The sequence below is a fragment of the Equus asinus genome, chromosome 12, assembly GCF_041296235.1.
Source record: "Equus asinus isolate D_3611 breed Donkey chromosome 12, EquAss-T2T_v2, whole genome shotgun sequence".
NCBI classification, from domain to species: domain Eukaryota; kingdom Metazoa; phylum Chordata; class Mammalia; order Perissodactyla; family Equidae; genus Equus; species Equus asinus.
The window spans coordinates 2,479,977-2,504,566 of NC_091801.1; the positions used below are offsets into that span (position 1 = coordinate 2,479,977).

The 24,590-nt window shown below is 41.7% G+C and overlaps 1 protein-coding gene across 8 annotated transcripts in view; it reads right to left on the bottom strand.

Moving 5' to 3' along the window:
- WWP1 (WW domain containing E3 ubiquitin protein ligase 1) overlaps positions 1-24,590 on the bottom strand; it is a 105,776-nt gene that overhangs the window by 41,287 nt on the left and 39,899 nt on the right. For 4 of the 8 annotated variants that reach the window (XM_044780341.2, XM_044780340.2, XM_070480965.1 and 1 more), the window contains 4 exons: positions 18,146-18,283; positions 17,988-18,054; positions 15,214-15,404; positions 5,028-5,364 (listed from right to left, as the gene is read on the bottom strand). In XM_044780341.2, coding sequence (XP_044636276.1) covers positions 5,028-5,364; positions 15,214-15,404; positions 17,988-18,054; positions 18,146-18,283 — 733 coding nt within the window. The remainder of the gene's footprint in view (positions 1-5,027; positions 5,365-15,213; positions 15,405-17,987; positions 18,055-18,145; positions 18,284-24,590) is intronic. The other 4 variants (XM_044780342.2, XM_070480966.1, XM_070480969.1 and 1 more) reach the window with 3 other exon arrangements.

The window sequence follows — 24,590 nt, forward strand, 5'->3', positions numbered from 1 at the left end:
ACTCGGCTTTCCCTGCGTGCTCACAGGGAACAAGTTCTACTCATTAGTTCTCACTCTTCAAAAGAGTTTTTATCACACTTCCACCCCTCCATTTACTCCATCTCGTAGCAACCACTTTGTCAAAGGCCAACAGCAAATCCTCTCTTTGTTGTTAGCTTCAATGGGTGCCTTTCAGTTCTTATCTTACTTGAATTTTTCAGCAGCTTTTGACCTTGTTAACTGTTTCCTCCAGAGGCATTTTCAAGCCAGGTCCTTTGCTCAATTGCTCACTCATTCAGCTATTTAATCAAGCACTAATTCACTTATTTAAAAAGTATTTATTGAGTACCTGCTACATGGCACAGTTTTAGGCACGAGGAATACAGAAATGGACAAAATAAAGTCCTTCTTCAGTCTAGGGGAGAGAAAACCGACAATAACACATAAACAGATATATGTCATATGGTGATTTAAGTGTTAGAAAGAAAAATAAGACATTATTTATTATAAACTATAAAAAAAACTCTAAAGAGTTGATGCTAAGGCCAGCCCAGTGGCATAGTGATTATGTTCTTGTGCTGCACTTCGGCGGCCCAGGGTTCCTGGGTTTGGGTCCCAAGTGCAGATGCACACACCATTCAGCAAGCCATGCTGTGGCAGCATCCCCCAGTCAAAATAGAGGAACACAGGCAGGGATGTTAGCTCAGCAACAATCTTCCTCAAGCAAAAAGCGGAAGATTAGAAACAGATGGTAGCTCAGAGGCCAATCTTCCTTACCAAAAAAAAGAGTTGATACTGATTCCATTTATATTAAGTACTAGCAGAGGGAAAACTAATCTATAGTGGAAAAGTATTGGAACAGTGATTGCGTCTCTAAAAGTAAGGACAGGGACTGACTGAAAAAAGGGGCTGGAGAGAAGTTTTTAGGGCGATGGTAAGGTTCTGTATCTTGACAAGGGTTTGAGTTATCTGGATGTATCCATTCATCAAAACTCGTCACATGGTGATCATTTCACACTATATACAAATAGCAAATCATGTTGCTATACACCTGAAACTAATGCAATGTCAATTATATCTCAATTAAAAAAAGTCATGAAAATGGTACACTTGAGCATTTCTTTCTATGTAAACTTCACCTAAAAACCTTTAAACAAATACTAAGCTGTAGTTAATGATATACAAGCTGAAGTGTTAAGAGGCAAAAGTGTACTGAAATCTGCAACTTACTGAACTGCATTTAAAAATGAGATGGATAGAGAGACGAAGAGACACGCAACAAAGCAGGTAGAGAACATGTCAATTGTAGAATCCAGTGGTAGGTATACAGATGGGCACTTTCTACCCGTCTGTACATTTTCATAGTAAAAGGTTGGGAAAAAGTAAGGCAAGGTTAAGGGATGGGGGCAGAGGGGCCTGACGTGGACACAGGAATCGGAAAAGGCCTCTGGAATGAGGTAACTTTGTTGGCGCCACTCACGTAAACAGTAATCTTTACTACACACATTAAAGATTTGGCTCTTACTATCTCTAACTGAACCAGGGTATAGGGTGTTGCTCCGGTCTCTGGTGCCTATCCAGTAAAACAAAACACTACCAGGAACTGGGGCCAGACGTCTGTCCCACCCGGGGACCAGCCCCTCTGTAACCGGCTGTGGTCTGTGTTCCGTAAGGTGGTTCTAGTCCCCCGTCTCCCCCGTGCCAGCAAGCTGTCATCAAACCCTTTCTCTCCTGCCACCTTGCCTCTCAACTGCTGGCTTGCCTTGTGGTGAGCAGAAGACCCCTTTTGGCAGTAAGAACATTCGAGCAGAGACCTGAGTGTGAGTCATGCAGCCCTCTGAGGACCGACATTCCCTACAGAGGCCTCTGGGGGAGAGCACTTTTTTTTTTTTTTAAAGATTTTATTTTTTTTCCTTTTTCTCCCCAAAGCCCCCCGGTACATAGTTGTATCTTCTTCGTTGAGGGTCCTTCTAGTTGTGGCATGTGGGACTCTGCCTCAGCGTGGTTTGATGAACAGTGCCATGTCCGAGCCCAGGATTCGAACTAACAAAACACCGGGCCACCTGCAGCGGAGCATGCGAACTTAACCACTCGGCCACGGGGCCGGCCCCGGGGAGAGCACATTTGACGTGACACACGGACGGCATCCCCAGGCTGGAACATGCTTCCTCCAGAACACTCTAACATCCACAGTTCTACTGGGCAGTTAGCTAACAAACTGAGCAAATTACCAAAGCAGGTAAACACAGGAACTAAGAAAGAGTTCTGAGGGAAGAGGATGCAGATTGGAAAGCTGCTGCCTCAGTCACTAAAGTCGAGTCCTGCCTGGGCCAGAAGAACCGGCCTGGTCCACCTTCCTCTTCTTGCTCCTGCACACAGCACATCCCCACGGCCACCTGCACAGGGCCCTGGGAGACCAGCACCATCCTTGGGGCAGCTACGCAGATTCTCACCTGGGTTAGTAGCTTCCAAACTTTCTGACCACAGCTCACAGGGTAAGAAGTACATTCTACATAAACAGCTCTGTGTGCACTAGACTGCTATGAGTTTACAGACTTTATACTTACACACACACACTCCCCAGAACAACCTTTCTGGAAACAATGCTTACTCACACCACATCTAACACACCTCAGTATTTTCTGTTCTAATCTGTATTGATCTATTTCATTATGTGTTCAAATGCTGGTCCTAATTTATTAATGGGATGCAACCTGCAATCTGAAAATCACTCATCTAGATTACGACAAAATTCTCCAAATGCAAAAATCACATATGGTGGCCACAGGCATGCTGAAGCATTCATTCGGCCCCCACAGAATTAAGTGTATGCACTTGTCCTTTTAAATTGGAATGCCTGCTTCCCTCATTTGTAAAACAGCCAGGCTGCTAACCTAACTTGTTTCCCTAACTCCTGATCTGTCTATACCACTGTTAAAAAGATCTTAATAAAACGCAAATATCTCCATGCCACTCCCCTGCTTAAAATTCTTTAACGCTTAACCATGATTTTCAGGAGAAAAATTCTCAAACCCATAACAGGCATACTAAGTTCTTCACAGGACTGTTCACTCTTCAGTACTACGGACCCTGCTCCCTTGATGCTGAACTCGAGCTGTAACAAAAGGCTACTTCCTGCGTTCAGCGTACTCATCTTCATGGATGTGAGAGCAACACACAGCTGGTGTGATGAGAATAAATCCGCTGACCACCTGCGCCTCTGTTAGTGTCATGCTAACCCCTGCCCCCTCTTGGCCCGCCCTGGTGGTCTAGATTCAGATCCGGCGCTCTCCGCGAGTAGCCTGGGTTCACTTCCCGCTCGCTCAGGGAACCACCACCCATCTGTCAGTGGTCATGCTGTGGCAGCTGCGGGTTGCCAGGATGCTGAAAGCTCTGCCACTAGTGTTTCAAACACCAGCAGGTCTAGACAGGTTTCAGTGGAGCTTCCAGACTAAGACAGACTAGGAAGGACCTGGTCACCCACTTCCAAAACAACTGGCCATGAACACCCTGTGAATAGCAGGAAAGCATTGTTTGATCCAGCACCGGAAGGCAAGAGGATGGCACAGAAACACTGGGCAGGGTCCGCCCTGCTGTCCACAGGGCGCTAAGAGTGAAAAACAACTCAACAGCACTGACGACAGCTCCTCTTTCAGAAATCCACAGAAGGGTCAGCTCTTCTGAAAGTAATGAATAGCACTGACCTCCCTTCTCCATGTTTCCTCCCACACATCCTAAACTTACCTCTAACAGAGCTCTAATCGTACTGCACGTCACTGACTGACTCATCTGTACCCCTCATTACACTGTGAGGTTCTTCATGGTGAAGAACCCCTTCTTCTATGTCTGTGTCACATTGGCAGACACCTGAGAGACTCCGATAAGTGATTCAGCTGCCAAAGATAGGAGAGAAGGGGACCATGAGAGATTTCCGAGAGGGAAGGGAAGATAACATAGGGTCCGAAATGCTTGCAGAAAAAAGAAGTGGAGATTCCAGTAAGTAGCTGAAAGTAAGCTCAGAGAAAGGTCTGGCCTGGACGCAGAGATTTAACAGTGACAGGAGTGTGCCAGACCCACCAGCAACAGCGCAGGCAGGAGAGGACCAAAGGTGAAACTACAGGCAGGCAGTGGGCAGAATCAGATGCGCCAGGGAAGAGCACCGAGGAAAACAGCTCAGAAAGTGAGAAGGGGGCTGGCACACAGTGGCCGCCCTGAGAGAATGAGGGTGGCATGCGGAGGCCTCTAGAGCGCAGGTGCAGCAGCTACGGGAGCGGACACTAACTGCTGTAAGCTGTGTTGGAAAGGACTGTGTCCATATTTTCATTACAGCATTTCCCAATTATATGGCATAAATGTTTACAAATCTGAGCCACGAAATACGCTTCCTGAAGGCAGAGACAATGAATCATTAATTAAAATTAGCATCACCAAAGCCTAGAAAAGAGTCAAAAAAACTGTTAAGTAAATAAGGGAGAGATGACCAAACGGGCTACACACACAGAACACCCTGTGAGGGACATCACGGGGGCTGAATAATTGAAGCCGGGAATTTAAAGGAGATTAAGAATTACTGAGCAGCAGTGAAAACCTGAGTTTGTAACAGCCAATCGGCCGAGTCAGGCGACGCCCCCCACCAGCACTCAGCATTAACTGAGGAAAACGATGGCTACTTGTTCTCAAGTTTGGGGCCCGAGGAGACCATGAAGGAAGCCAGAGAACTCAAGTTTTTATGCAGAGTGTCACGGTCACTCTTATCTAAAAGTAAAAATAAACCAAGAACCAAATCAAGGGGGTCTTGCAAATTAACATCAGGTTTTTTCTTTTCCCTCCATATTGCACATAATTCAACTACATGAGCAATTGTTCCTAGTTTTAAAAAGTACTTGGCTTTGCAGCAAATAAACAAATAGTATGAATCTTATTCCAACTTAGATTTTAAATTAATGAACAAGGGAAAAATTTTATATATGCATTCCACAGTCATATACTATCAAACAGTTGCTGCTTAAATGCTAAGTCAAACATCTAAAAAAGTCTATTTAACCTACCCTGATGGCAAGCTTTCCGTGCCAGCACTCCCGGGCTGCTGCCGCACAGGTTCCACACACCCGTCTGGCTGTCTCAGTTTGGCTGCTTCAAAAGCAGAACCGTTCCCAGAATGAGAGGGGGCAGAGTCTGATGTACTCCTAGCTTCAGACCCAAAGGCTGCACTGGTAGAAAGAATACATTCATTGTTTTCTGAGGAGGTCGGTATCTCTGGGACCGAAGGATCTTCAACAGCAGTACTAGTGCAAGATGAGGACAGGATGGCTTCTTCAGACGCGACTGCAGGAGCCGGGGCAGACGCATCATCGGCGGGTGCAGATGAGGATGATGCTCCGTTAACTGAAACGGGAACATCAATAAGGCAATCTATCAAAGAATGACAGAGCAACCAATCCACTCACCAGTTACACTTGCTCACAGCCGAATTCCCACTGAGTGACGTACCAGGTACCGATGAAAATAAAATGACACTGTTTTTTGTTGTTCACATTTTAGAGATAAACATGTAAATAATGAAAACTTAAGAATACACACACACCCCAATAACCTTAAAGAAAAAGAAACCAATGTTAGTATAACAAATGTTTTTCTTCTAAATTATTAATGCTGAAAGTCTGCATGGGTTATAGAAAAACTTTAACAATGATCCCTTTCAATCTCCCTTTTTGTATGCAAATAGTAGCTAACATTAAAAGAACTCCTGCCAACAGTGGGAAACAGACAGTGGCGTTAACTCTGAAGACAGCAGTACAGAGGACCGCAAAAAAGATCCAGGAACTCATTCTACACTTTCTGGAGAAATAACCCAGTACTGGGATCTGGTGATACAACTTTCTTAATTTTCATTTTAAATGTGATGGATTCATTTCAACTACGTGTCACTATAAAAGTCAGTCAAATTAAAACTGAAAAGAGAATAGATTATTGATCAAAACCTATTAGAAGATTGCACATCAAAGTTCTAAATGAATGCGGGATGGAGACATAATGGAGATATAATTTAGAGTAAAGGAATCTTCAGGCAGATTTTTAAAGAAAGAAAAAAACCAGAAAGGAGAGAAGAGTGTACTGTTAAAGGAATCCAATAGTAAGTGCAAAAGAACAGCAGAATCAATGAAGTTCTGTACCACACACAGGGGAGAGAAGGGCTTAGGGGGAGAGAAGCAGTAACGAAATACAAGAAATAAAATGCACAGCTGCCCTGTACCCAACACCGTTCAACAACAGGGAGGATGAGAAGAGAACGTGCAGAGACTGAATTGTGGTGTCACCTCTATGATGCTCACTTACAAGAATGATCTCATTTAGTTTTCACTCTTCAGTAGCGTGGAAATCAATTTCCACAAAAGAAAAGATTATCAGCAGTCTTTTCAAAACAAAATGACACTAAATGGGAAAAGAGGAATATCTGAAAAAAGATAACCCAACAAGAAACCATCGTAAACCTTTGTGCACACTAAAACAGAGCACGTGAAACACAAACAGGTGGAAACGGAGGAAGGAAATTATTATTAAATAGCACCATCCAGTTGCTGGACGCAAAGCCTTCCCTCCCACAGCAAGTCAACAGCACGTGCTCTGGGCTCCGCTCCACCTTCACGCCGCCGCCTGGGCGCCCTGCGCACTCACAGCCCTACAGCAGCTGCGACCGGGCTGCCTGCTGCTCGGGCTGCCTGCTTCTCTCCCGTCTGACTGCAATCCAGCTCCAAAGAGCAGCCCAGGAAATCTTTCTCAACACAGAACAGGCCTTTTCATTCCTCTAATTAAACACACCAGTGGATTCCCACTACCACCAGAATAAATGCCAGACTGCCACGGCCCAGGACCAAGACCCACAGTGTCTGATCCACAGCTGCTCCTGACCCCACGGGGGTCGTCCTCTGCCCCTTGGATGGCGCAGACCCCTTCCCACTTCGGGATGCGTGCTCTCTGTCCCGGCCCTCAGGACATGCCCGCCTGGCTTCTGCTCACCCAGAGTCCAGTCTCCACAACATATCTAACGCTGTGCCCGCCTGCCCTCACCCTAGGCCACACGTTACACTGTTCTGTCTTGCTTCTCATGTTCTTAAATCATTTTATTTGCTTTTACTTCTTTCTCATTAAGTTCAGAGTGCGAAAACTTTGTCAGAATTGTTCAATTTGCATTCCCAACAGCTACAAAATGCCTGGCATATGAAAACGATAAATACTTGTTGAATCAATAAATTAAAGAAAAATCACAGAGGAAGAAGTGAACACACCTCCCTCAAAACTAGGCAGATAACAGACAAAGCCTTGGTGGAAACATTAACAAAGTAAATGAAGGACTTAATAGCATCGTCAGTACACTTGATTTAAATCACACAGAGACGTAGTTTTCAGTTTCTACTGTGTGCATATTCCATCCAAATACTCTAAGAATTTTTAGGAAAACTGACATACGTAAAGAACAAAAGGAAAATCCCCAATTCTACATTCAGAAGGCTTCATTCTGCCTATAATTCAATAAAACTAGAATCAACAAAACAAAACACAACTTACTGAAATGTTTACTAAAAGTCTGGCAGAATCTGTTGAACACTTTTTAAGGATTATTTTATTTAATCCTCATAGAACAATGCTATGAGGCAGATAGCAGCATTATTTCCTTCTTACTGGTGAGAAAACTGATTCTTACATATCCATAAAAATGATAGCTCTCTCCCACCCACAGTGAATTTGTTTAGAAGACTTTAAAAAAACAACAATCACTGCGTTAAAGAGGAAAATAACCATGAAATTACAAACTTCAGGAAAATCAACGGCAATGAAAACACTTATATCAAATTGCTTTCGACATGGCCAAAGAAATATCCAAGGATATAAGAAAGAATGGCAAAAAACGCCTTAGCACTCAATTCCAGAGCTGGGGATGGAGATGGCGGTAGAAGGAAAGGAATGAAAGGAATGAAAAGACTAATAAAACAGGTAAGAATTTCCTGACTCAGCTAATGGGAATCAGGTGGGATCTTGCTGAAAGCATAAATCTGGGTCCCCACCTAGACTTACCGAACCTCCAGGGGAACCTCATGGGAAGGGTCTGGGAGTCTGTGTTTTTAAAATGCTTCAGATGAATTCTTATCAACAAAGTTGAAGAAACCATAAGACCTAAGATATACCTTGCCAAGTTTTATAAAGAAATATATTTAATATGAGTAACGTTAGGAATACCATGTACACCTTTATACCAATACGTTTGAAATATATTAACTAAACTAACTCAAGAGAAAAAAAAGTGAAAAGACCAATCGGGGTGAAATGGAAAAGGTGAGGCGAGATCTAATACTGTTCCCCCAAAAGGCAACAGGCTCAGTTAGTTTTTTTGAGAAAATTCTATGAAGCCTTCAATGGACAGATCATTCGCATGTTATTTAAAGTGTTACATTAGGGGAGAAAAAGAAAAACAAAGTTTCTTAACTTATTCTGTGAGGGTAATGTAACCATAAAGCTGAAACTGAATAAATTCAAAGATGGTTCACTATTAGGAAATTTCATTAGGAAACTGATGTTAAATGTTAACACAGTAAAAGATAAAGGCCACGTGATTATTTTCAATACACACCAAAAAACATCCAACAAAATCTTGGTAAAACACGTGATAAGAGCAATCAAGGAAAATTCATGCATAATCTAGATTATTCATCAGAAACCTATAATAAACTTTATATGTTAATAGGAAAACAGAAGAACTTACATTAAGATCAGGAACAAATTAAACTCAGGAAGGAAACAAGGAAGATCATAATCACCACTGCAATTCAAAACTGCTGACTACAACTGACAGTTTGCACTAAGATAAGAAGAGTGAAACATATGGGAAATAAAACGGCAAAACTCATTTAGAGAAGATAAGATTATTGATTTAGAATCCACAAAACAATCAACTGAGGGGCCAGCTTGGTGGCATGGTGGTTAAGTTCACACACTTGGCTTTGGCAGCCCAGGGTTCGTGGGTTCAGATCCCAGGCGCAGACCTACACACCGCTCATCAAGCCCTGCTGTGGCGCTGACCCACATACAAGACAGAGGAAGATGGGCACAGATGTTAGCTCAGCAACAATCTTCCTCAAGCAAAAAGAGGAAGACTGGCAACAGATGTTAGCTCAGGGCCAATCTTCCTCACCAAAAAAAGAGAGAGAGAGAGAGAATCAACTGAAAAACCATTAGAACCAATTAATCAATTTAACCAAAACATTTCAGCACAATGACCAGATGCAAGTTCAACATCAAGATTACACTCAAGACTTATCTGAAGAAAACTAAAAAATATTACTAAGAAACATTTCAAAACATAGAAAAAATGGAGAGAGACAAAATATATCAGGATGGGAAAATTCAGTATTGTTTAAAAAATAAAAAACTCTCCTCAAAATGCAAACACTGGTAAGGACGCAGAGGAAGAAGGGCACAGCCACTCGGGAAGACAGTTTGGCAGTTTCTTACAAAAATAACCACACTCATCACAATGCAGCAGTCATGGTCCTCAATCCAGCTGAGCTGAAAACTTATGTCCACACAAAAACCTGCACAGGGAGACTCATATCAGCTTTATTCATAACCGCCAAAAAGTGGAAGCAACGATGATGCTTCTCCAGGTGAACAGATTAACTGTGGTACATCCATACAGTGGAATCCTCAACATCGCTACGTGAAAAAGCCAGTCTGGAATGGCAACATACTGCACAATTCCAACTGTAGGCCATTCTGAAAAAGGCCAAACCACAGGGCAGTGAGAAGATCCAGGGCTGGCAGGAAGACAGGGCACGGAGGGGGAGCACAGGGACCAGCAGAGCCGTGAGACAATTCTGCAGGATACTGGAGTGGTGGATACATGACAGCGCACGCCCTACATTCACAGAACCCCATGACACAGAGGGAACCCCGATGTGAACCACGCACTTCAGCTAATCCTAACAGTTACACTGCTCATTAACTGTAACAAAGGCACCAGAGTGGTGCAAGGTGTTAATGGGAGCTTCCGAGCGGGGAGGGGGCATTTCTTTGATGGGAGGGATCACCATTCATGTATACCAGTGGTTCTCAACTGGGGACAAACATGCGGCCCTGCAAAAGACATTTAGCAACGTCTCGAGATGTGTCTGTCACAACTGGGGAAAGAGAGGATACTGCTGGCATCTAGTGGGCACAGGTGAGGAATGCTGCTGTAATCCTACAACGTCCAGGGGAGCCCTCACAGCAAAGAATTATCTGGCCCCAAACATCAACACTGCCGAAGTGAGAAACACTGATGTATATGCAGCCAGCCACCAGGCAGCGTCCAGCCTATGGTAGCTGCAAAATAAACATCTGTTAACAGACAACATAGGGATGACTAAATGGACAAACTGACAACATAGACAAAGGGGAAAGGGAAGGGAGGAGGGGGGGTCATAGGCTCCTTGCTCGTGAAAGAAGAGGGGGAATTAGATGTAAGCAAATAATTAAAATCTCATGTGGCAGGTATGATAGTGGGAGCTTGTGCAAAGCACTTCCTCCTCTACAGATATAAGACCACACCCACTCACTTGGTTTCTTAATCAAGGCACAACAAGCTTTACTTTCAGCCATTATGACTTTTGATAACAAGACAGATCTCCCTAATTTCCTGGTTAATCCTTGAGAAGTAAGTTTCCCGTGGACTTTAAGATAGGTACCTCTCGTAACAACACAAATGTATCCTTGCTCTAACAGTTCATCCAAATAAAGCAGAAAAAGGTGGAAATAACTGGAGTATTTTATTCATTTTTAAAAGTCTGACATGAGAAACTGCTCACATATACACACTTTCTTAAAGTGAGGTCACACTTGGCAGTGGGTGTGCCAGAAAGGGGGAGAGCGCGAGGGAGCCTCCGGACACGCACACTTCTGCATCTTGATTGCCGTGGGGGCCACCTGAAGCCACGTGGGACAAACCCGCACACACACAGAGCCGGTGGAACAGGGAAAACGTGAACAGGCTCTGTGGATGGTGTCAGCGCCAATTTCTTCATTGTGATATTGTATTACAGTTATATTAACACTGGCAGAGGCTGCGAAGGATGCATGGGACCTCCTTGTACATTTCTTTGCAACTTTCTGTGAATATGTAATTACTGAAAAATAAAAAGCTAAAAACCAGTCTAATAAACTTATGAAATCAGTTCTGCCTGAAACTTATCATACTGAGCTCTAATCTATTTTAATAACAAAACAACAATTACGTATTAGAAAAAAGTTATTTCACACTAGAAGTTAGGAGTATGGGGGAAGAAGTGGAGAAGAAAATCATATTTTTCTTAAATACCTATCACTGTCCAAAGACTGTGGTAGATGTTTTAGATTTATTGTTTCACTTAACCTTCAAAACAATCCTAAAAGGTAGTTAACTGAGTATTATTCTCTTTCTATACATGGAGGAGCTAAATTTTGAGGATGTTCAATTTGTCCAAGGGCACACAGTTACCACATCAAGTGCTAGAGCTGGGATCTGAACGCAGCCCTGTTAGAAACCAAACCTAATCTTTTAGTGATGACTGCCTCCCATTTTAGCTTAAAATAACTGCCGATAGTCACAGTAACTAAAGTTACCGAGTTACCTGATGGAGCCCCTTAACCAAGACTCAACAGAACGGGGTGCGGGCAGGGGCGCCTCGTGTACAATGCCATCTCTGGTGACAAGCAGCCGTCTGTCTCAAACCACCTAGCACAGGCCCACAACCCCCCACCTGAAGTGTGCTCCAGAATTCGCTCACTTTTTGGAATTTAGAAAGGTCATATAGCACATATATCGCATCTTAACTAATACCCGAGTGTGTCTGTAGGCTACACATCGTAATCAAACACAGTAACAGTTCTGTAGCAAAATGCTGAGGCAGATTAAGCATGATAAACCATAAATACCTTAAGTCAGTTCTAGTCATTTCGCCATCAGATGAGTTTACAAAAAACCCCAACTTTTGGTTTTAAAGATTTTAGGATTTTAGAATGGCAGGTAAGAGGTTAGGAGTGTGTAATGTCTTATACACAGAATATGCACACTCCTGTCCCCACACAACCACTTCAACAATGAAAACTGATTTTTAAAGTGCTTAATTCAAAACAGGAATATCATTTTTATACCCACACCTTAAAGCAGATTACCCCATCCTTTGAAAAGATACCTGAATTCATCCTCCTACTGAGGGATGGCAGACCACACAAGACATCGGCTAAGTGGTTGCTACCAACAGACCGGATACCAGATTCCGGAAGCCTTTGTAAACCGGCCAATGGAATGACAACGGCCGAATTGTTTTGTCACATGTCACCAACAATAGTGAGAGAAGGTGCAAACACAATCACTAGGTTGGTTGGGGGAATGCCATTCGAAGCCTGTCCCATTATAACAGACGGACAGTACAGTGCTCAGACGCTGTAAAAATCACCACATCATCGTGAACAGGAGAGCAGAGGGCGGAGTCGAGAGCCGCACAGCTGACGGCAACCACAGCTCTTCGACCTCCGAGCTGTGATCTCTCTGTGCCTCAGTTCCTTCCTGAGAAAAATACCAGATCTGTCTCAAGGAGTGACTGTGAGAGTCGCTTCCGCACGTGGAGATGCAGCGTTTAGAACACGGACAGCACGAACACTGGCCGTTATTCTGACTGTCTTAGGTTTCCTTGCCATAAGAGTGAACGTCATGAGAATTATTTACGGTGGAGCCTTCATTTCTAGTTCCTCACATATATGATGTCTTTCACCTTGAAATTTCAGGTAAGGATAGGTAAGAATGGGGGAAGTGAATTTACTCCCAATGCAAAGAGTCTATAAGGTATTCGACAAGCTACCGAGTGGAACTAAGAGACTCCACAGCAAGGGGCCTCAGAAGTCCTTCGCCTTCTGCATCAATGTGTGAATACGCCCAACGCCAAAACGTGCAACTAACTGGTGGTCAAGAGATTCTTCCACCAACCTACTCAAACAGCTAAATATTCCAGGAAGCAGAGCTAAATCTCCAAAGTCCACAGACTTTAATGGAGGGCAGTGACGAGAACGAAATGGGGGGCCACGCCTTTGTAAAACGAGCATGCGACATGCTGAGGCTTTGCGTGAATCAGGAGTGGACTTAAATCACTGCCCTGCTATCTACTCACTTCCAGAAAGAAGGAAACGGCGTCTCTCACTCTGAATCCAATGACAATCTCATACAGCAAATCAGCTCCTTCACTTGGTCACATAAGGGTATTGTCTTTATTTTTTACAACCTCTTTGAACAGTTGGCAGAGAAAGTACACTGTTTTAAAATGTAAATTATTTTACGGGTGGATAACTAGGATTTTTTCTTCATGTTTTCTGATATAGGTAAATATCTGATAACTTAAAAACCCATGTGGCCAAAAAGCACTGGATTCATGTTTTATTGTGAAGAACTCTGGTACTCAGATAAACCATTTTTCTACGTGTTGATACTTTCAAAAATTAAATTATTGGTCCTTCCTATTGGTACTTCCTCAGACTGATTTTTAAAACTGTAAAATTTAGGATAGATAATTTAAGGTAGAGTTCTGTGAAACTCACTATTGTGTTAACTTTCTTGGAATTCTTAAGAATGTTGTTCAGATTACGTCATTTCATATAAATCCATAAAAGATGGAGTATCAGCTGTTTTAACTTGCTCAGTTCTTAGAGACAATTCTGAATAATCTAATGTCCCTTTTCTGTTTTGCTAACAGAAGTCTGAGACAAATGCTCATGCCAGAAAGAAGCAGAATCAGAAAATAACGCACTTTACTCAGTAATTTCACCCTGGTTACATGCACTGATCTTGTGTTCATTTTCCAGCCACCTTAATAACTAAAAAGTTCTACATATTTTGAGTACTTAGGATCTTTAAGTCCATCTTTTTTTTAAAAAAAGGTAGCATTAATAAACAAATTTAAATTATTAAAAAGCCATTCATGGGACCAGTCTGGTGGTGTTAGTGGTTAAGTTCGCGCACTCCGCTTGGGCAGCCAAGGATTCATGGGTTTGGATCCCAGGTGCAGACCTACACACCGTTCATGAAGCCATGCTGTGGCTGTGTCCCACAGACAAAACAGAGAGGACTGGCACAGATGTTAGCTCAGAGCCAATCTTCCTCACCAAAAAAAACCCCCCAAAAAACCATTCATATGTCAGTTCCCATGTTTATAAAAACTCTGAGGATAACACATGTTAAATATCCCCCAACCCTGGGTGTAAACACACAATTGTCTTACCTATGAATCCATCTATTTTCACTTAATTACTAAATTGCTTTTTTTTTTTTTGAGGAAGATTAGCTCTGAGCTAACATCCGCTGCCAATCCTCCTCTGTTTTTTTTTTTCTGGCTTGACAAGGGGTGTGTAGTTCTGCACCAGGGATCCGACCCGGCGAACCCCAGGCCCCCGAAGCAGAGCACGTGAACTTAACCCCTGTGCCACTGGGCCAGCCCCACTAAATTGCTTCTTTAAATGTTTTTACTTTCAAATACTTTCTCATAAATAGACAAGCACAAGAAAGAAAATGGATTCCAGAATCAAAAGACCAGGATTCCAACTCCAGCCCCAACACACATGTAGTAATCTTAAGCAAGTGAGATGTTTGAGTTTCCAGAGATTCATTTGAAAGAGTTAATACTTAAGATTAAACAAAAAATACTTTATGCATTTTACAGCTGAGTCCATTGAAAACCAGGATTATAGAGGAAATCTCCCTTAGGCATTCCTTCTATAACAGAACAGCTCTCTTAGAAAATAGAAAACTTTCTGAGAATTTTATCAGCTCACAGCACCTTTTCCTACTAAGTTACATGCTGAGAAATAAATATTTGTATATTGAAAGACAGGTTAAAGGAACCATTCATTACTAATAAATCAACAAATTTTAGAATATATTCCATATTATGAATTAAATAGTATTTTTTGTAGCACAAAGCCTTAAGAATCTAGCTATCATGTAAGTACTTGCTTAGTGAAATGTGTTGTTATCCTTAGTATATTTTTGGAATATCTTTATAAATAATTTAGAAAAATTCAAATTATTAGAAAAACTTTCAGGCATTGTAATTTTTAAATTCCTATAACAGAAATGAAGATTAAGAAAGACTGCACACTAAGAGAAGTGCAGGCACAGATGCACACAATTTAATCTAGTTTTCAGTTAAACAGCGTGTCCCAGACAGCCAAGCTTACCATTACCAGTGTCATCGGCAGGCTCAGGGGTGAGTGGTTTTGGAGCTGGTGTATTCTTGGGCCTGGCAGCAACCTGAGATGGGGATGAAGGCGTGCTGTCTCCATTAACTACGTACGAACAGCAGGAGTTCTGGACTAGAGTGTTTGCAGGTGCATGAATATCTATTCCATTAGTACCTTCAACAGCCAACCTTTAAGAAAAAGATGCCTTACATCAATGACTTACTTTTCATCGGAAGTTTCCTAAGAAATATTTACTGAGTTCTTAACCATCAAGCAAAGTAATGAGATAGAGTAATGAACAAAGACACAACGTGCTTTTATTAAAGTTTTAAATCACTTTCACTTCTAAGCATACCCACACTGGCAGATAAACACACACTGAAATACACAAATATACTAAGTCAAAACGAATTCAGTCCTTCAAAATAATGATCAAACTGTACTTTTTAAATATTTAAGTCTAAGAATATTTACTTCTATTTTAAAATGCTCTGAATTTTTTTTCAAAAAGTTCATCAAACTTACAAAAATCAACTTTGAACTACTGTCAGTTCACCAAATACTGGAAAATAAGCTGAAAAAGTCTTCAGATGTTGATTACAAATTATTATATACTCAGCATTAAAATAATGAATGCATGGTCTGAAAAAGCTAAATATAATATCCCAGAGTTAAAAGAATTTATAGTGTATAAGTCAACTGCAAATAAATTAATAAAAACTGTAACTTAAGTCTTATTGGCAGTGGATAGAGTCAGGCAGTACCATGCAGTGACCAGGAGCTTCTCCAAACACATGGCCATCCTGCAGCTGCTGTCCTCCACAAAGCAGCCTTAATGTTTTTTAAAAAATATAAATCAGATCATGTCCCCTTCCTGCTTAAAATCCACTATATTTGGAATAAGATCGAGATTTCTTACCACAGACAACCAAGCTTTTCAAAATCAGCCCCCCAATCTCTCCGTCTGCTCGATTTCTCTCCAAGCTCCACCTGGCTCACCTTGCAGCCAATACACTAGATCAATTTTACCGAATGTGAAAAACATGCCGAAAAGACCTCAAATGTTTGTTACAAACTATTATACACAGGCAGTAAAATTATAATGTATACAGGATTATCAAAAAATGGTTAACTACTATATTCTAGAGTGAGAAGAATTTGTAGGGCATTAAACTAACTAGAAAGACACTCGGCGCCTCTGCAGCCGTACGTGCTCTGCACTCAGAACTCAACGTGGAGGGTTCGTTTAGGGCCTTTCAATTTTGGCTCGAATGGCACTTCCTCAGAAATGATGCCCTGACATCTCTCTTGAAAACAGGCTCCCTTCCATTCCTGTCCCCGTGCCCTGTTTCAGTGACTTCTTAGTTCTCATCACTCTCTAATCAGCTCATTTATTTCCTCACTTGTTTACCGTCTGCCTTTATCCTGCCAGAGCGAAAACTTCCTGGGAACAGGGCTGATACTCTAGTGCTTGGGCCAGTCTCTGGCACCGGACGGGCACTCCGTAAGCATCTGAGCAAGCACCCCCAGGCACTCAGCAAGAACCCGCAGCCCAGGCCAAAGACCCCATCTGGTTCCCCCAGTGCTGAGAGCGAATCTCTGACTCAAATGGGTTGTTAGGTAATAAACAACAACGGGTTTCAGACCAGCAGTGATTCAAGCTCCTCTACCCATCTAAACATGTATTTCAAAAATCACAAAAAGACACATATGTGTATGTGCTAATACATTCAATCTGACTGTACTCTTTCAGTCCTCAGTTTTCTCAATGCAAATTATACTATGGACACTAAGTGAATTTATTTAAGCCAAATATATATTTAGAAGACATACTTATCTGTTTAAGCGCTCTGATGAGAATCATTTAGTGGTAATTTAGAAGTAAGGATACTAGTAACTAGTAACTGCAGATTAAAATAAAGGTCACACTCTGTCATATACTAGTATGCTTTTTCAAATGCAACAAGTCAACTTTAGAGTAATTTTTTTTTATATTTTCAGGTGTTCATTCCATTATACTTGATCTATTACACGCTTTTATTCCAACTTAAATTATTCAACTAGAAAGCCTCTGTTAATTGTCATCAAACATGAATACGAGGGAGTCTCTGAAATGACAGGATGACTTCTGAGGGATGGCCACAATCTATGGAGGATCTCTCTTGTAGTGATCCACAGGAACTGCCAGTTCAGACAGCAGTAAGATACCCATCTTCCCACACTGTCTGACGCTATTTACTGAAAAAATATGCCTAAATACAGATTTTGAAAGGCCACTTCCAAGAAAAAAGAATGAAGTACTGACATATACTGCAACATGGATGAACCAGTAGCAAAAGGCCACAGATTGTATGATTCCATTTATATGAAATGCTCAGAACAGGTAAATCCACAAAGACGAGGCAGATTCATGGCTGCCAGGAGCTGGGAGGAGAACGGAATGGGGAGAGGCTGCTGCTCATGGGTACAGCTTCTTCTTGAGCGTGATGAGAATGTTCTGAAATCATACAGTGGTGATGGCTACACAACTCTGTGATTATATTAAAAAATACTGAAAAGTATACTTCCTAAGGGTGAATTTTATGGTGTATTTATTATATCTCCGTAAAGCTGTTCATTTTTTTAAAAACTACTTTTGGAAGAATTCAACCAAATGACGTGTTTAGATATGAGCTTTTAAATTCTATGGCAAACTAAGGTTAAAATTAAAAACTTCACATATGGGAAATGTTACATTACTTTGCCACAAATATTAAAACAAAGTATTTTACCTGGTAGTTGAACTCGCCAAAGGCTCTTCATTTTCATGTAAGGCATCACCATTTTGCTGTATTTCTACTGAACAACAAGAAAGCAAGAAACTAAGTTTTTATATAGTTCCTGCTGATTTTTTTCCTTCAAATTTTAAAAAGACATAAAGTTCACTTACTGGTTGGAGACGATCTGCAGTTTGTTAGATTTTCTTGCTCAATCACCAATCCGTCAAGCACAACTGTTAATTCACCAGTTTGCACTATGCCATTCTTGTTTTCCAAGGAAAGTTTTAATTGTTCTTTCACTCTTTCCACTAAGGGGAAAAAAACCCAAATTTAAAAGATTTTGCCACATAGAAAAATGCTTTAGAAATCCACACTGCGTACGAAGAACTACTCTAATTCAGGACTCGATGTCTACACATGGAAGGAGTCACCTCCCTTTTTACCAGCAGACCCTTCTCTCCTACCCCAAGGTCACACCCTTTCACACCACGTGGAACAACACCTCTCCCCCTCCACACGCTTTCACCATCATCTTTAATTGCTCCTTTGCACAGTAAAACCCTCAGAGAACATACAAATATATCTGATAACAATGCAGCAATTGCCCAAACGTGCTTTTCATGACCACATGAGACTTGTGGTTGAGTCAGGTGACCTGGTCACTCACTTGAGCTCTGCTGCTTCTGCTGCACTTCGAGGAAGCGGGCAAACACCTCGAGGCCTCAGTTTCCTCATTACAAAACGGGGAAAGAGCATCGGACTAAAGGGACTGCCACACGGTCCAAACGCAAAACCAGACAGAAAGCTCTTGGCACCACAGCTGATACACAGTTAAGAGCTCAATAAACGGTAAGTACTGTGACAATAGTTAACCATTTCTTTTTATATAAAACCAAACATTTCCCTCCTGTTATTAGGCCACCTAGTTCTCACTTAAACTCCAGGTCACCTCGCTCCAGCTTCTTCTCCCCTACAGAATATATATTACAAGTTAACAGTGATCCCTTTATTATCCAAAATAAGGCCAATTTTTCCATCTGATCTTCACTGGCTTTCTGCAGTGATTTCTTTTGAAATCATGGAACACTTCACTTCTTAAAGTCTTTGACTTTCGTCTTTCCTATATTTAACAAATTGGTTAGTTTTTTTTTTTTCCATTTACTAAATGTCCAGCATAGGACATTGACTAATTATCCAAGTACAGAAAAGATACGACAAAAAAATCTGAAACTACTAAGTACTGGACAGAATCCTTTGCAAAAAATTTAAGAACCATGTTATAAGAGAAGCTCTTACAGAATTACCACCCCAACCATTTGCAGCACCATAAGCTTCAATTTGACTCAACATCACAAAAACGACATTAATAAAAACAAAGAAACTAGGGGAAATACAAAAGTACAAAAAACACCCCCATAAAATTACAAAAGCATTAATTTCATCTTTATCTAGATTCTAATAATCTATATGTGAAGAGTATACTGACCACCATTCTATTTCATTCTTATCTCTCTCCATTTAAAGTATCTGGAATTTGGAGACTTGGCTCTCATTCCTAAAATATCTAGCTGTTTGAGTAGCTTCTTAAATCACAGCCTTTCACAACCCCTTTAGTGTAGGTCTCTTAGTTGGTAAATTCTCTCATTTTTTAATCTGCAAATGTTTGTATTCTCATCCTCAAAAGATTTGCTGGGCATTGATAACAATCTTCTCCCAACTCTTTGAAAATATTTTCCCACTGTCTTCTGCTAGTCCTGCCAATTCTGCAATTCTAAGCTATAAATCTTTGCGAATCACATGGTTTTCCCCATAGCTGCTTTTTCGTCTCGGGTGTCATGTGTCTAGGAACGACTTTCTCTTGGGATACTGTGGTTCTGTAGATTCTTACTTTTCATCACTGTTCAGACTTAACGGCTGTTCTGTCTTAAAGTTATCTACTGCAACCTGTATTCCAGGGGTCAGCACGCTAGAATCTACAGGCCAAATCTGCCCTGTCAACTCGTTTTTGTAAATTAGCTTGTAATTAAACACAGCCATGCTCATTCGTTCACATATTTTTCTATGACTGCTGTCCTGCCACAATGGCAGAGTGGAACATGTGCAACAGACTACAGCCTGCAAAGCCTAAATATTTCCTATCTGGCCCCTTACAGAAAACATCAGCCAACCCTCGCTTGTGATGGCTTGTTCCTGTAATCTGGAATCTTTGATGGTGAGTTCATGCTCTGATTCTAGTCTAAGGGTAATCTCTGGGCTTCAGTACAGTCAGGGTCTGTTTCTAACTCTGCCAGTGGGTTGAGGGCACCTCCTCCAAGAGTCCACACTACTGGACAAGCTCAGCTCCCCTATCTGGCTGTTAGCAAAAGCTGAGTATCCTCGAGTGGCAATTCACTATTCTAACCGCAGTTCATAAGGTTTTCTTTGCCTTGTTTGTTTGTTTTGGAAGAAGGAAGGCCTTAGAGACCACCCCTGCCTCTTTGCAAAAGTCATCAATGCCACAAAAACTTGTGGACGTAACTGTGCTGAAGTGGGAGGCTGTTCGCACCATTAAGTCTTTCCCAGTGCTAAACATGGAAGGCTGGGCTATAACATTTTTGAATCATAAAATTGGGAGGATTATCACATAACTAACTCCCATCCACAAGCGCATGTATGTGGGGGCAGGGAACGAGAGCATTATCCTAATTACAGTGTAGACAGACTAACTCAGACGCAGCCATCCATTCAACACCTGGGCGCCCAGTGTGTGCCAGGCCTGCAATCTGAGACAGCAGGAGGAACCCTGACCAGCCTGAAGCCACCCCCCCAGCATCTCTCCGCTTATTTCCTTCAATGGACTGACTACCAGGATTTGTTTCTCGGGGGGCAGGGGTCTGCCTTCCTAACTAAACTGGTCCCCAACAGCGCAGAGTCCCTGTCCCTCCATTCAGTCATACATCCTCAGCACCTGACAGAAGGGGGTACTCCATAAACAGTCACAATAAATTGTGAAGACAGTGCTGTCCTCAGGGAACTTAAGGCAGAAGCTGATTTTTCCTACCTCCCAGACATTCTCTCTTAGTTCTAATAGGGCAACAGAACAATCTGAGTCTCTGAGGAACTAGGTATGTAACTAGATAATTTATCCTATAATCACGGATTTGTCGAAAATATACACTCTGTCCCCAGAGAAAACAAAAGATCTTCAAAAATCTCGGTTTTTAAGGTGTTTCACAGATTTAGATTTAGCTCAGAGTCACATTCTAAAGTTTTTATTTTTATATTTATTTTTTATTTTTACCTTTTTTTTTTTTTCACAGGGAAACACTGGCCCTGAGCTGACATCTGTCGCCAATCTTCCTCTTTTTTTTTTTCCTCAAAGCCTCAGTGCGTGGTTGGTTGTATATTCTAGTTGTAAATCCTTCTGGTTCTTCTATGTGAGCTGCCACCACAGCATGGCTACTGACAGATGGGTGGTGTGGTTACGTGACCAGGAACCAAACTAGGCCTGCCAAGCTGTGAGTGTCGAACTTGAATGACTAGGCCATCAGGGCTGGGTCACAAAGCTATTTTAAAAAATTGCTTGAACACTGCATTATCTACTGCTAAGTAACAAATTATCCTAAAACTTAGTCACTTAAAATAACAATAACCACTTATTACTGTGCATAGTTTCTGTGGGCTGGGAATTCGGGAGGGGCTGGAAAATCTGCTTAAGTGGTGCTGGCAAGCCGGTGCTGACTGCTGAGAGGCGGCCTCCCCACTCCACCTGCGCCTCTCTACAGGGCTTCCTGAGTCTTCACAAAGGTAACTCGTTTTTTCCCCTTGAGTGAGGAATCCGAGAGAGCAAGGCAAAAGCTGAATTGTCTTCTAGGGTCAAGTCTTGGAGGTCATACACCATTACTCCTGCCATGTTCTATTTGTCACACAGACCGTTCCCGATTCAGTGTGGGAGGGGATGCCAGAAGGAAGGAATGCCTGGGGGCCATTCTGGAGGCTGGCAACACACACATAAATATGATTACAGTGGAATTTTAGGAAAAAAACAAGTGCATTAGGTTACAAAGCTTGTAAGCAAGAGTCTAAGAATAACCAGGTTTTCTGATTCCTAAGTCTTTCCATTATATCATACTATGAGTCAAGGTGCAATAACTCACCAAGTTCCATCTCCTATCATGTGATAAATTTCAGAATTCGCAAAAGAAATTACAGTAAAAATAAAGTAATAAATGTGCAAGAAGAAAATAGGCAATTATCAGAAAATAGATAATTATCAAACAGGGATTAGAAAGGATTCTCTGAGCATTAAAAACAATGGAAGATGAATAAACTTTAATGACAAAAAATACTAAACTTCTATAAATCAAAACCGAGGACAAAAATAAAAGAGGCAAACAAGTGGGAGAACAAAGAGCTCTTAAAAATCAGTGAAAATAAAAGAAACAAACCACAGAAAAATGTACAAAGAATATAAGACAATCACAAATCACGAAATATGAATGACCAACAAACATCTGACTTCAGTAATGATCAAATAAATGCTGTGATAAGAAAAACTCCTCCTTTTTTATCTATTAGGGTGGCAAACAGTTCCAAATGGGCACTCTCACACGCCAGATTGTGGATACAGATTAGCATAACCTTTCAGGAAGGCAACTGGACAGCAACACGCAGCTGGACGCTTAAAGCTGCTCATTGCCCCTCACTCAGTAATTTCAATCCTAAAAATCTTTCTGAAGAAGAGAAATGCACTTATATCACAGACATAAAAATACCATTTGTTCAAAACCTCAGCTTTAAAATATCTTTGTACTGACAGTATGTGAATTTAAAAAGGAGAACTTAAGACTTAGGTAAACTAAACAAATAACTAGTATAAGCTATGTAAATAAGGCTAAAGCAAATTTTTAAATAGAATTAAGCTTTACTATGCTCTGTCCTCTATCATAAATGACACTCTTCTCTGCTATGTTCCCCTACCATTTTGTTCACTGTAAACCATTTTGGACATAAGTCAATTTGAAGCGAACATAATGGATTTCAAGATGTTCTGCTTGACAAAAGTTAAGTTTGAAACCAGTAAACAGTTAGCCATTGATGATTAAGTAGCAAGGAACTAAAGGATTTTTTTTTCTGCAATTACTGATTACAGCCTTCAGCTGTTTAACACACCCATTTTTAACTGGCTGCTTAGGCAATATGCTCTCTGACTCCCTCTAGGTTCCTATAGGTAAAATCTCCCTGGAGCCTGGGTCGCCATGGTAACGGAGGTGTGAGCTGTTTTTCAGGAATTAGAATCCCTTGTCCACTTCAGGCTGGTTGAGACCACCAGCTCATTAACTGAGCCGCACCAATGTCCAATAAGCAATCTTTTCACATCAAGAAGCTAAAAACTCGAGGCTCAGATCATGCTAACGCCGCCATCTTGTGAACATGTGTCCTATGAAGAGGCGTGGAGTCTGATTACGCTTGCGCAGATCATCAGTGACCTCACCTGTCCTCACCTCCAGTCACCTCTCTCCATATTTCAGACCACCTTCCCCCATCCCATAAATATCCGAGTCCCCATCTTCAGGAAGGCAGATTTGAGACTCGTCCTACTATTTCCTCACGTGGCTGCCTTGTGATTAAACCCTCTCTCTGCTGCAATCTTGTCATCTCAATGTATGGCTTTCTGGGCAAGAGGCAAAAACAAACCTGGTTCGGTAACAAGTACTTGGTTCAACTAACATCATTCAAAACTCAGTGAAATTCCCAGGGTTCAAATGGCAGCCATGTGACTCTTCTCTAGAATGTTTAAAGTGGCTCCGTCAGTGGCAAAATTGAAATAAAAAATGACGCTCTGTATACACTCCAATGTGGGAATCGGCTATACTTCCTTTCACCCATGAATAGAGTGACAAAGATTCTCTCCTTAACTAAACTCTAGTCAGCCTCCTCTGAGCGTCTTCTCGACAAGGTCTCAACCTTGGCCCATAAACACTGCAAACTCAGCATGAATGATTTCATCCACCCCCAGCCCCAAACATTCAAAGACTTGAGCAAACACTAACCTAGTTTCTAACAGCTCAAGGCTGCACCCCTGGGATCATGCTAGCCCCCCTTAAAGAGCCTGCCTGAGAAAGCTCAAGGCTGCTAAAAGAATTTACTACGTTCCAGCCAACACCTGGGATGGCCCCTGACCACCCTTTCTGAGAGTGTTACTAAGAAGGGCTTACAATGGTGACTCCTGCTTTCCCTCTGAGATGTGTATGTATCTTCTACAACTCAGGAGTGTCTTCCTCAAGGCCCTGAAAGACATTCCTCTGAAATACCACCATGAAGAAGTATGGGGTCTCCCAGCCTCTGTGGGAAATGGAATTCTGACCAGCAAAGCTGGCCTAACCACATTTACACTGATCAACCCTTTTTAGTTGTCCCCTTCCCTGAGGTATCTAGCATCTGCTTGCCCCTCTCCCCCACTCTCCCTTTGAAAGGCCAGGACACCTCTGTACAATCGGAAGTTGAGTTCAGTTCAAGATGGACCCTCTTCCTTATTGCAATAGGATATTATTGATTAAAATCTGTCCTGACCACTTTAACTAGTGTCCAGCTTCGTTTCTTTGACAACAGAGGGATGTTTCCTTTGCAACTTAA